Source organism: Pleurodeles waltl, chromosome 8 (genome assembly GCF_031143425.1).
Source record: "Pleurodeles waltl isolate 20211129_DDA chromosome 8, aPleWal1.hap1.20221129, whole genome shotgun sequence".
Taxonomy (NCBI): Eukaryota; Metazoa; Chordata; class Amphibia; order Caudata; family Salamandridae; genus Pleurodeles; species Pleurodeles waltl.
Genome location: NC_090447.1, coordinates 1,421,591,090 through 1,421,604,317, shown reverse-complemented (window position 1 = coordinate 1,421,604,317; position 13,228 = coordinate 1,421,591,090). Strand labels below are relative to the sequence as shown.

Below are 13,228 nucleotides of genomic sequence, written 5' to 3'. Positions count from 1 at the left end.
GACTAATTCCAGGCCAATGTTTTATATAGAAAAATATATTTTGTTATTTTATTTCTTGAACCAAAAGGATCTTTGTTGCAGGTAAGTACAGTTGTAAGTTTGTATCAAGCTTATATATCAAATGCATTTTGTTTGGGTTTTGCTGCTAAAACTGTTTACAAGTAAGTAACACTTCTCAATGTCAAAAGTAGACAGTGCAATTTCTCATCGGAACCAATGCAGTCCTAGGGGAGGAAAAGTGTTAGCACAGTTTACAGGTAAGTACTCGACTTACGATCCCAGTCTTCGGGGGTTAGGATGTCCACCGGTCAAAGTTCAAGCATACCCCAAAAGTGCACCACCAGCAACAGAGGAGTAGCCAGGTGCAGAGGTCAAAGTTGGCATCAGATTTTCAATGGAATCCTATGAGGACTTGGGGCACTCGGAAAGAAACAGGTAGTAGGTAAGTACCCGCTGTTTCAGGGCACAGACCTGGGGGATTTAGATGAGCATCGGGTGGGGGAGCTACAGGTCAGCACCAAACACACACCCTCAGTGGCATTGGGGTGGCTGGGTGTAGGGTGAAAACAGCGTCTGGCGCCCAATGCTTTTCACTGGAGGAACCCTGGGGGTCACAAAGATGCTGCAGGCTGGGTCCAGGGGGTCAGCTGCGGAAAACCAAAGAGTGGACAAGTAGGCGTTGCGCCTATTGGACGTTGCTGGACCATCATTCGGATTCCCCAAGGCCAGGGGGCTGCGGGTGCAGGGGTACCTTTAGGCGTTGTGGATCTTCGTCAGATCCGGTTGCATTCACGGGAGTCCTCTGCATTCAGGCTGCAAGCGTCGTCATGTTGGTCAGGAGGGGTCAACCCAGGGTGGACTCGAGGTCAGAATTGCCTGGGGACCTTCTATGGACCGGTGGGCCACCTGGGCTCGGGCCCTGGGTTTCGGGTTCAGAGTGGGCAGGGCTTGCGGATCCGGGGCGGTTCTGGAGTCCTTCTTGGATGTTTCTTGTGCGCAGGGTCACTGTCCTCAGGAGTTCTTGGTCCTCTGGTAGACAGGCAGTCCTCTGGGGGTTTGTAGCTTTTTTGTAGGCAGGAGTCTTGAAGCTGTAGACAGGCCGGTAGGGCTGGGGCCAAGTCAGATGTTGTATGACGTCTTCACTGCTGGGGCTGGTTCTTCAGTCCTTCTTCTTCTTCTTGAGGTTGTCAGGAATCTGAAGAGCAAGGTTCAGGGGTGTCCCTAAATAGTAGTTCTAGGGGCATTACAGAGGGTCAGAGGGCAGTAGCAATTGGCTACTGTCCCTTAGGTTGGCTACACCCTTTCTGTGAAGACTCCCTTTGGGGAGGGTTGCACATTCCTATCCCTATTGGTTACTCTCCTCCAAAGCAAGATGGAGGATTCTGCAAGGAGGGGTCAATTCAGCTCTGGATACCTTATGGGTGGTCCAATCTGCAGTGGTCACTCCTCCTTGTTTTTACTAATTTTCCCGCTTGACCTGCCGCCAAAAGTGGGGCTTGGTCTGGGGGCAGGCATCTCCAGTAGCTGGAATGCCCAGTGGCAGTATAACAGGAGGCCTGAGCCTTTGAGACTCACTGCCAAGTGTTGCAGTTCCTGCAGAAGGAGGTGTTGAAGCACCTCCATACAGAGCAAGCTTTGTTCCTGACCCCAGAGAGTGACTGGAATTAATTATTAATCTAATTCCTACTAATAACTGGCTCATGATAACCTGCTAAGCATGCCATCCCTCATGCTGTACACTCCTACTAGATGTTTTGCTTATCGGTGAAAGACCATGATCATAAACAACATCTACATTCTTAGCAATTATCTGAAAATCATTCTGGATATTCGTGAGAAAACCTTATTTATATAATGTCTACCTCATCAAAATCTGAAACTGTTTTCCTAAAGGACGGAAGGGAGTTTTCTATGCGAGATGGCAAAACTTGAGATTTAGCATTTACATAAGTGGTTGAGACCCTAGGTGATCGTATGGTGCATGTACCCTTGCTATTGTTTTGATCAGCTGTCCAATCAGTCAGCATAGCATTTATCACCGCTGCCATCTAAAGCGTCTGTAGTTGAAGAAACTGCCTTGGTAGATTTTCTGTTCTGTGCCACCATTGTAAGTGCACATGAAGGTCTGCAGACATCAAAAACCTTTCTGCTAGGTCTCCATAAACTGCATCCCTCAGACAGCACTTAAGAACCACCATTTTATGCCACCCTTGTGGAATTAACCTAAAATGTAATACTGCAGGTTCTGGAGAAATTAGAACTTGATTGCTTTTGAATCTCCACATAGAATAAAAAGAATCATCTGCAATAATCTGTACTAATTTAATATGCTCTTCAGATATATATGTTTTTAATTCCTAAGATTTGTTCCCCAATAGAGAGGAACACAGTTACCCCATGGGGTCAGAAACTTGTTTGTTAGTGGCAGGCTGGCGCAGACTGGTTAGTCCTGCACTAAAGGGTTGGGTGAAATAGAGAGGGCATCTCTAAGATGCCCTCAGTGTGTATTTTACAATAATTCCAATACTAGCATCAGTGTGGGTTTATTGTGCTGAGAAGTTTGATACCAAACTTCTGAGTCTTCAATGAAGCCATCATGGAGCTGTGGAGTTCGTAGTGGCAAACTCCCAGTCCATGTATTTAATATGGCCACACTGCACTTACAATGTGTAAGAATGGACTTAGACACTGTAGGGGCATATTGCTCATACAGCTGTGCCCCTACCTGTGGTGTAGTGCACCATGCCTTAGGGCTGTAAGACCTGCTAGAGGGGTGACCTACCTATGCCACAGGGCAGTGGTTGGTAGGCATGGCACCCAGGGATGGATGCTATGTCGACTTTACCATTTTCTCCCCACCAGCACACACAATCTGCAATACCACAGGCACCTTTTACAAGGGACTAGCTGTGTGCCAATTGTGGAAACAATGGTACAGTTTAGGCAAAGAACATGTGGTAACCATGCAAAAGGGGCACTTTCCTACAGCCATCAAATGGACATCGAATACATTTGCTCATTCTATCCGGAGTGTCTTGCCACTCACCTTAATGGCCTGATTAGGGAGTCTGTCACTATAACAAATGTGCAGAAATCTGCAGGGGGAAATTTTGCATAAATAATAAAAACTTGGGAATGATGATAATTTCAAGAAAAGTGATTTAACCCATCACTGAGATAGGGAGAACACCCCAACTGTTGGTACCTTCTGGAGGTTAGTTAGTAATGGAGAAAGGTAAAGTTCACTACATAATACAGGCTCAGGGGCATTCTATATTTAAATGGGCCTTGTTGTATTTCGATTTGCGGGCGGTTCCGTGGTAGTACAATTTCCTGTCTTAATGGTACTAGAACAGACTTCACACAGCTGACCATTCCACTGATGTCTAAAAGTTTATGTAGTCTTTATTCCGGTCCACCGTGGGTTCCTAAGGTACAGCAGAATATCATTTGGTTCTTTAGATTATTAAAAACTCCATATCTACAATGGGCTCAGTCATCATGTGGAGGGATTTTACTGGCAATTTTCAGCTTTCACGCTTTCAGAAGCTGGTCATTAACATATGGGTAAACACAAATTTCTTAGTGAAGCTGGGATGCTAATACTATCATCACTTTCATGAAGAGGCACCCTGCAGCAACCTGTATAATTGTAAGCAATGAAGACTAGAAAAGGTCCCTCTCCCCAACCCTAAATAGGATATGCAGGTATTTTCTATAGCAGGTTGGGCTAAGGTATGAAAGTCTAGTAACATCAGCCAATATTGAAATTCTACAGCCCGAAGGATGTGCTGAAAAATCACAATTGTGAGCTTTTGTTTTCTGAGAAATGGTTTTACTAAACAGACATCCAGACAGAGCCTTACTTATCCATTCCTTTGGTGAGCAAGTACCTTGAGGACCGTCCTCAAAGCAGCTCCCTCACTTGTACCTCATCTTATGTGCCATTAAAGACAAATATTTGCATATCATCCATTAAAATATTTGCACATTGAGTGAGGGAAAGTGGAGGAGGTGGTTATCTTCCTCAGAGTTGATGAGAAACCAGTTGGATTAGGAGTATGAAGCCTTGATCCAAAGTAATTATCACCAAAAATCTGTCAAGCAATTCTCACACTGCTTTGTGCAAACTTGAGACCAACCTAAAAGGTTTAGAAGTGAAGGACAGATATAATAGCTGGTGCTGCTCATATATATTGTTTCATCTGTTCCTACTATGATCAAAATACTAAAGAATAGAAAGCAAACGCAATGCAAGGGGAGAGGATGTGGCCTAACGGCCTGAGCTGCCAACTTCAGAGTTGGAGGAACCAGGTCTGAGTCTTGGCATTGGTTCAACATCCTGTGATTCTGGGCAAATCATTTAATCGCCCCAATGCATACAATTCAGCAACTTGAGACCCTTACGGGTGACCTGCCATGCTTTACAAATTCTTGATTTATTTACATCCTGGATTTATACTAGCCTCAGGCAGGAATACTGAGTGGAGGCCATGTACCAGATAAAAGGTGGAGAATTTCTGGCACTGTTGATGGAACTGTCTGGCTGGAGAGATTAATCACAATAAACGTGCAACTAGTTCTACTTTGCTTACATTTTCTAGGAGGGATGTGACTCTCTCCTAGAACAACTGTTCTTTGATGAAAGTCATGTTCAAAATAATATAAAATAGAAATTCAGTAAACCCCATTAAGCCATGCCCACGAATCACAATTACTGCTTTCTTAAATCCTAACACACAATGAGTCATGTTCAAAATGGATGTTAGCATGTGCTTTGAGGATGTCTCTACAATACATTATAAACTAGGGAGCTCTGGATTCTCGTGTTTTTGGCAGGCCGAAAAAAGGATCTAAGCTGACTGGCGTGGACAGCAACATATTGAACCTGCAACAACTTAACCAGTAGGCCATGCAAAAAGTTTAGGAAACAAGGAATCTCTGGGAAGAAGTATCCAATAGAACTACACATTTTACAAATTAAATCAGATAACCGGTACTTACAATGAATTTTCAACTGTAAATATATGGTCATCATCTTGAGGTACAGCACCACTGCCTCCCAACAAAAGTAAAACAGACTGAAAAAAATAAGGGTAGTGATGAAACTTTTGAGCTCAAACGTAATCCATAAAACAAACTGTATGTACATTTTCAACAGCTACTTCACTCATATGCAATTAGAGATTGTTTATTTTATTAGTTAATTAAAACCATAAAAGTAATCCTTCAACAAAAAAAGTAAACAAAACCGTGTTCATACATTAAACCATATAAATTACATACAATTTTTAAATAACTGAGAGAAAGCATATTTCACAAGGAAAAAGAATCCCTACTTGACTCCGGGTTCTAATACAGTACTTCATAGTGGTCTGGCCGTATGGCGAATATTACCAGAATACCTTCCTATCTTTGTTGTTTTTACTCAAAGTATGTGGATTATGTCTCTATTTGCGCCCTCCCTATTACAGGCTTCTTTCAGCAGACGTTATTTTACCAGAGTAAATTTCCAAAAATGTAACCAATCTAATATTCAATATGGTGTTTTGTGGGTTGAATGCTCTGATTAGTGCTTGTCGGCAGGATCTAATCCCTAGGCCATTTATTTCTTTTTTCAGTAAACGTTTTCTGTCTTCAGCCAGTACTGGGCAGATGCAGACCACATGCATCAGGTTTTCTACCGCCAGATGACAAAGCCGGCACTCCTGTACACCCACTTGTGGCCCTTTCTTCCAGATTGGGAGGAAATCTGGCGTTGGGACATCGCCCAGCCTAAGCCTTAAAAAGCATTGCTTAATTTCCCGGGAGTAGGGGGCGGCCAGGAGTGTAGATTCTTTTAAAGTTTTATACGAATTAAGGGTCAGCCAGCCATGCGACCTTTTGGTCAGAGCCTCTTTGTCTTTTAACCAGCTAAGCAGTTTACATGACTTATTGATTGCTTTGTTAAAAGCAGTCATGGAAAGTGACTGATCCCAAACCCCACCTAGATTCAAGAGGCTTACACTCCTTTCCAGATACCTTTTGTAGTTTCCGTTGCCTCTTTCCAGGGTGATTTCCTGCCAGACTAGGTTGGCTAGAGACCCTTCTTGGGCGCAGCTCAGTTTGTAACAGCATTTGATGAAGGCTGCCGGGCGGGCCAGAGACTGTTTAACCAACATGAATTCTAGTCTGACCTGGGCAGCGGGAGCATGCCTTGGTAGCCGAAAGACACGCTTGTACGTCTTTATCAAAAGATTCTCCAGAAGAGTTTCCTCCACACCCCTCATTATTTCTGCCACATATGAGAGAGTTGGCAATAGTTTGGCTCTCATTATGGCTGTTAAGGGATTCAAGGTGTGACCACAACTGAATTAGCGAGTTTGCAGAATGCATAAGCAAGGATCTGCGCCCTGTTTTTTATTGCTTCTTTTTGAGCTGCAAAGTTGCATCTGGCGTCTACCACGACTCCTAGATATCTGTAGGAGATGACTTCCTCCAGGGACTTTTAGTTTAAGAGCCATTTACGCTGGCCAGTAGGCCTGCGATTGAGGATAATCATTTTAGATTTTTTGTGATTGATTTCTAACTCGTTTACCCTTGCAAATTCTCCTAATTTATTTAGCAATTTCTGCATGCCTACTCTGGTGTTACTAATTAGTAGTAGGCCATCTGCATATAACATATTAGGGAACTGCTGGCCGCCCAATGAGGGGGGAGTGGGATGGATCCTCGTTTAGCTTTGTAGACAGATCCGCTATATACAGGTTAAAGAGTGTTGGGGCAAATACGCAGCCTTGTTTAACACCAGCTGTCGTTTTAACTGTCCTAGATAAATGAGAGCCGCACCCTAATTTTACCTTTACCCATGTGTCAGAATAAATTAATTCAATGGCTTTTAAAATAGTAGCTGGAAGTCCCCAAAGCTGTAGTTTTACCCATAGTTTACCACGGGGAACACAGTTGAAGGCAGCTTTAAAGTCAACAAAACACAGGTAGGTGGGGGTCCTAGTTGCTTTTGCTCTATTTGTAATGAATCCCAGTGCCATCAGGTTCGTAAGTGTTCCTTGATGTTTGGTAAAGCCGCTTTGATTGAATGGCAAAATGTTACTGTCTGTAACCCAAGACTGTAGATGTTTTAACACAGGATGAAAAGTACTTAAGGTCGACATCTATGAGAGCTATAAGTCTGTAGTTGCTTGGGGGAAGCTGCGTTCCCTCCTTTGTAGATGGGGTGAATTATTGAGCCTCTCCAGGTTGCCGGGACAATTCCCGTTGTGAGCACGCAGTTAAACATCTCAGCCAGGAATTTGGCCCATCTTTCTGTTTCCTGTTTAAACAGGGCCTGTGGTAACCCATTAGGCCCTGGGGCACAATCCGTTCGCAACTTTTCAATGATATTTGTTAATTCCGATACTGAGATCTTTAAGCTTTCTGCAACCTCGGGTTCTTGGCTCTCCGAGAACCCTTGGGATTGCGGTGCGATTTCGGTGTCCGATTCCTTTAGATGTGACTTTAGATGGTGTACCCAAGCTTCCTCAGAAATGTTTGCGTTATAAGCTGCCACTGGTCACTTGTCCATTGTGTTGATGATTTTCCATAATCTTTTAGGGTCAGATGATTTAGATGCGTAATGTAGTTTTAAGAGTTTCCTCTGCTCTCGCATGGCGGCCAATCGTGGTCCGTTGTCTGGGAGTGTTCGCATTTGCCTTAGTAATTTAGCTACAATTGCTTTCCTTCTACGTATAGGCTGTGGAAGATATAAACGTTTTTGGTGTCTCAATTGCGCTCCCTTTCTTGTGCTTCCTAAGTTGACTGCGTTGATAAGGTTGGTGGCAAAATTCTCCCAAACTGTTGTCAAATTCGCCCTACCCGTGGCCAATAATTCTAGCCTTAGTAGAGCATCTTCTGCTTGGGTTACGATGGTATCAGATGACCATTTAAGAGGTTTTGGGTTTTCGGTGCCAAAAGCCCCTTCCAGGGCTACTGCTTTTTACGGTTTGGGTGGTGATGAGCGGATCCCTATTACCTGAGGCTTGTGATCACTTTCCACTCGATCCACAAAGCTGAAGTTACTCACTAATGTGTACAGGGTGGGGGTTACCAGTGTATAGTCTAGGTAGGAGACTGATTTCCCAGAGGATCTTGCCCATGCTGGAGGAATGTCGAGCAGCTTTTTGACCATTTAGTGCGAAGAGGCCTATACCTTTACAGGTGCGGATGAAACTCTCACCTAATTTGTCTTTCCTGATTTTAGTTGGGAGAGATTGGGCGGGCACTGTTGCCACTGTTTGGATGTAATTTTCACCAGGCCTGTGGAATAGACTGAGATTGAAATCGCCCGATATTAGCCAATATGCTGATTGGACCATGCTTTTTATCCTTATCAATTCGGTTAGTAACTTATTTGCTTCAATTATTTTAGTTTTTGGGTTAATGTATATATTGATTAGGATCATTGGATCCTGTATATTTTTTCCCCATCCGTCGAGCCTGATGAGTTGGAAGGGTAGATCTTCCTCCTTGTGCTCTGTGATCTTTGCTCGGATGCTCGTGCTAATATATGTCACTAGACCTCCCCTTGGCCGACCAGGCCTGTTCAGTTTTAAGGCTGGACTGAAATGTTCAATGAATCCTACTAACGGTATTGAATCCATCGCCCAGGATTCCTGTAGAAGTATAATGTCAAAGGTGCAAAAAAACGTTGTTACCCCTGGGTCCTCTATTTTTGCCCGCAAGCCACCTACATTACACAAGCAGATATTCAATACTCTTTGTTGGGATAATTCCCCAACTGTTCAGCTGTTACCCGATGCTCCCAGGAGAGGAGCCAGTGGTACCCATTCCCTTCCAAGGCGGGATCTCTGAACTTGGACCAGTCTTTTCCTGCCTTCCTGCTTCCAAACAAAAATTCAGAAGTGTAAGACACTTGGAAGAGATTCTTTTGAAAAAAGTAGTACTAATCAATAACACTTTGTCAGTATGAACATATTCATCTATGATGCTGATAGTGTATGCCACCATGTAGAAAGCAGGCTCTCTAAATGGTGCACTAAAAAGAAGTGCTGAGAGTCCAATGGATACCCAACTGGTTGCAGAGACAAAAGTAGATAACACTAACACACTCTTTTGTCGTAGTGTAGACGGGCAGTTAGGCTTATCAGAGGGTAGTGCTAAGCATTTGCTGTACTCACAGGGGCAATAAATGAGAAACACACTTAAAGAATAAATAAGAGACCAATTCAGAACAATAACACTTCTTTTTATATATATTTCAAAACCAAGAACTTTGCAAACAAGTACTGATCTCGTGTTTGAAAGTTACAGTGGAGTAAAGAGTTCAAACCTGTATGCCTTTACACACAGTGCTATCCTATGAAGGAGAAAAGACGATAATGTATAAAAGTAAGTACAGTCAGTTTTGGGGGTTCACCTTATGGAATTAGAGATGTAGGGGCCCAAGGTCCAAAGTACAACCAGCAGTTCATCATGAGCTCCCCGAATTCCACAGGGAGCAGGGTGCTGGTGTAGCTGCAGCTGGGTGTGTTAAGAAGAAGAGGGGCCACCTAAAAACAGGCTGCAGAGGGGGTCGTGGGTACAAGTCTGAGAGCTCCCAAACAAGGGCTTGGCTCGCAAGGGGGCACAACCAGTTCTTCAGGACCCGGGCTGGACTACTCAGATGCAGAGTGGATAGGGCGGCTGGGCTCTGTGTGCAAAAGTGCTCCTCGCGGTCACGGTCAACCAGCTGGCAGGGGCAAAATCAGGACAGCTGGGCCACTCACCAAGTGGGTCTCAGTGATGCGGACATCCCTCTACGGCTGCTTGGTCCTGGTGCAGTGAGAATCCCAACTGGACTCTCACTGTTGATGCTTTGATGCTTTATGCAGGGTGTCCGGTACCCCGGGGATTGGTGATGCACGGCTCCGGTGGGTCCTGCTGTCGTCACACTCGGTGGGGGGGTGGGGGGACAGTCAAGGTCCTTCAGAGCAAAGGTACCTCCTTCTGTGATGTCGGTCTGGCCGGGGACCTGCAAGCCGGTAGACCAGACTCTCCTTTTTGGTGCCTGTGGGCTGCAGGGAAGTACCTCCTTTACTCCAAGGGAGACAGGTTGTGGGTTTGAAGTACTGGCAGGCTAACCAAGGCTTTGGTAGTTCTCCAGCTTGCAGGACAAGTCACTTCCACAATTACCAAGAGAGGTGCAGGCAGGCAGGGTTTTACGCGAAAATGTCCACAGCTCTTCTGCTGTTCTCGCCAGGCAGTGGCTCTCCATTGCTCTTCTTCTCTTAATTGGTTGGATCCAAGATCTTGGTCTCCGGGGTGTCACCTAAATACTAAATTTAGGGCTGTTACAGGGAGTGTCAAGTAGAACCCAATGGGCTGTCTACCTTTAGAGTGACTACACCCACTATATCACCACTTCCGTTGGGAAGTGGGCAGAACCCTGACCCTAGAATACTAATTCCATCCAAAACAAGATGGAGGAATTTCACAAGTGGTGTCCACATCAGCTGGTCCACATTAGGGGTGAGACTGCCATGAGGTAGGCACAACTCCTAATCTGGCTCTCACTTCACGAGGTCGGAAATCTGTCTAGGGTAGCTGCACTGGTTTAGACCAGTCATTTAACACACTAGCAGTGGGGTAGGTTTTCAGGGGGCACCTCGAAGGTGCTCTGTGAGTGCATATATTATTAAATCCATCACTGGATTCAGTGAGGGTTCATTAACACAAGATGTTTGATACCAAACATCCCTAGTTACAGTGAAGCCAACATGTAGCTGGGGAACTCGTAATGACCAGTGTCAAGCACAAGTACTCAAAATGGCTGCTTTGGTCACTTACTATGTCTAAGAATTGACAAAGACATAATAGGGGCATATCTGCTCGTGCTGATATGTCTTCAAATATTATAATGAACCCTGCCTTAGGGTCGTAGGCCTTCTGTAGCAGTGACTCACAAATTATCACATGCAGTGGTAGGGGACCTGGCACACAGATGTGCGAGAGGTTGTGTTTTCAATTTTGTCTGCACCACGACATACAACTTATGATGGCAGCACTGTGTGTGTTTGGTGTGAGGTCCTTGATGGAAGCACAATTCGTGCTGCATCGCTTAGGGATCTTCTTTTGGCTCTAGGTACCAGGAGTACAATTTGCTAAGGACTTACAGATGGTGCAAAAGGTGGTGGCAATTGAGAGAAAAAACTGTACCATATTTTAGGTAAAGAGGTCTGACACTGGGGACCTGGTTAGCAGGAACCCAGTGCACTTTCAGTCAAAATCACATCAGATACCAGGCAAAAAGTAGGGGCTAACCATGCCAAAAAGGGTGCTCTCCTACACAATATATTATCAATAAAGCTTAATAAATAAAGTTAAATTAAAAATTCTGGTACCCCCACGTTCTCAGGTCCACATCTACTATCTCAATTAAAAAATAAACATCTTCCAGCATATTATTCAGACCATGTCCTCTGGACTGAACAAATATAGGTCCAGCAACTTCAATATTACCTGCCACAGCAATTGTCTGCTGTCTAAGTAATGCAATCAAAAGAGATGACTGTTTTATTGAGGATTTACCTCTCCCTGTTGCCATGAACACAAGTTCTAATCCAGCTACAGAAAAAGGATGTAGGTAACATGTTCAAACTCTACTATGTGCGCTACCTGCAAATCAGCAGTACACAACTACATTTTTGTAACGATCTAAAGAGAACATCAAAGGCTCTTCAATAACATTATGTGAAAACTTAGTTACATTACATGACGTGATTTAGTTCTTGATGGTCATACCCCCAAGCCACGGCGGAGCACCCAGAAAGACCATAAAGTCAACAGTGTTCCACCAGCTGTGTTTAGATGTATCAAGGCTGAACCAAAGACTGCCACAGCGGAGTGTACTCCATCATGCCAGCTGTATCCTGCGACTGACGCAGTGGGTTCTAATAATGAAGAAAATGACACCGTCTCCATCTTGTCGGGATCCCTCAGAGCCTATTTAGATAGCACAGTTGTGCTAGCAGTATATCAGCAGAGGGCCCATGACGGTGGGACTCTGTCGCGGAACCTAATTAGTATTGTACTATACCTGTGGCCATTGGTTGGATGCTAGCAGCCCACACCTGTTGTATATTGGACACTTGTGAACACCAGCAAATCACACTCTATTTCAGACCATGATCCTTTGTCATAACACTGCAGCAGACCATGTGGATGCAGGAATTGAAATACATGAGCCTGTTTTTTTGCTCCTTGTTTCTCTCCCTCTGTGTTTTTTGTTAATATTACTTTTTGGATTATACTTCATCTTTCTGGGCACTAATTCTTTTCACAATTATTCACCATGGCAGGGAGGAGAAATCCAGGTTTCACAGAGGGAGAGTTGTCTGTCATGGTGAATGTAATCTTTAGAGTAGAGCCACATTTGTTTGGAGCACAAGTACAAAAAACAACCATATCTCAGAAAAGGCAAATGTGATCCAGAACAGTGGACAAAGTGAATGCTGTATCTAATAACCTGCACACACAGGAGGAGATTCGGAAGAGGTGGACTGGCCGGTGGAGCAGAGCGTGTTCCTTGGCATCAAAGCATCACCTGGAGGCCCAGAGGACTAGTGGTGGTTCTTCCATCCACACATTGCAATTCTTTCCCTGGGAGGAGAAGGTTTTGCAGATCCTACATTCTGAAGGCTTGCCAGGAATCCTTGGTGGAGTGGAGACTGGTAAGTTGCACTTAGCAATGGCTCAACAATCACAAATGGAGTTATGCCGTTAAGTTAAACATTTAGAATGGTCCAACACCTTTATAAAAACAGATATATCTAAACCTGACTCCACAACATATATTTTTTATACCAATTATTAGCAGCATGGTTTTATCTCTCTTTTTAACAATGTTCAATATGTTTAGCCAGATTGTGTGTTGTTCCCCGTGGACCATCACTTGCATTTGCTTATTCCCTTCAATCAATGCATGCTGTTGTGCTCCCTAAAACAGGTTCAAAACTCCATCCATTGGCACAGAAAGATATACTGCTTGTAAGTGATATTTTCACATATTCACATCACACCGATATGTATGTACATATTGTAAATGTGTCTTCATCTCCATTATAGTTATTGAAATAAATATGTGTAACCCACTTTTTAACAACTATTGTCTATGGTGTCAACAGATGACTACAACTACCATGATGCCATAACCTGTATCTGCAAAGCAACAGCGCAATGTAATGTTGCTCTACCT

The 13,228-nt window shown here is 44.1% G+C and overlaps 1 protein-coding gene across 4 annotated transcripts in view; it reads right to left on the bottom strand.

Moving 5' to 3' along the window:
• The window catches only part of LOC138248711 (E3 ubiquitin-protein ligase TTC3-like), a 1,399,506-nt gene that overhangs the window by 654,583 nt on the left and 731,695 nt on the right, over nucleotides 1-13,228 (bottom strand). For all 4 annotated transcript variants that reach the window (XM_069202543.1, XM_069202544.1, XM_069202547.1 and 1 more), the window contains exon 31: nucleotides 5,005-5,081. In XM_069202543.1, coding sequence (XP_069058644.1) covers nucleotides 5,005-5,081 — 77 coding nt within the window. The remainder of the gene's footprint in view (nucleotides 1-5,004; nucleotides 5,082-13,228) is intronic.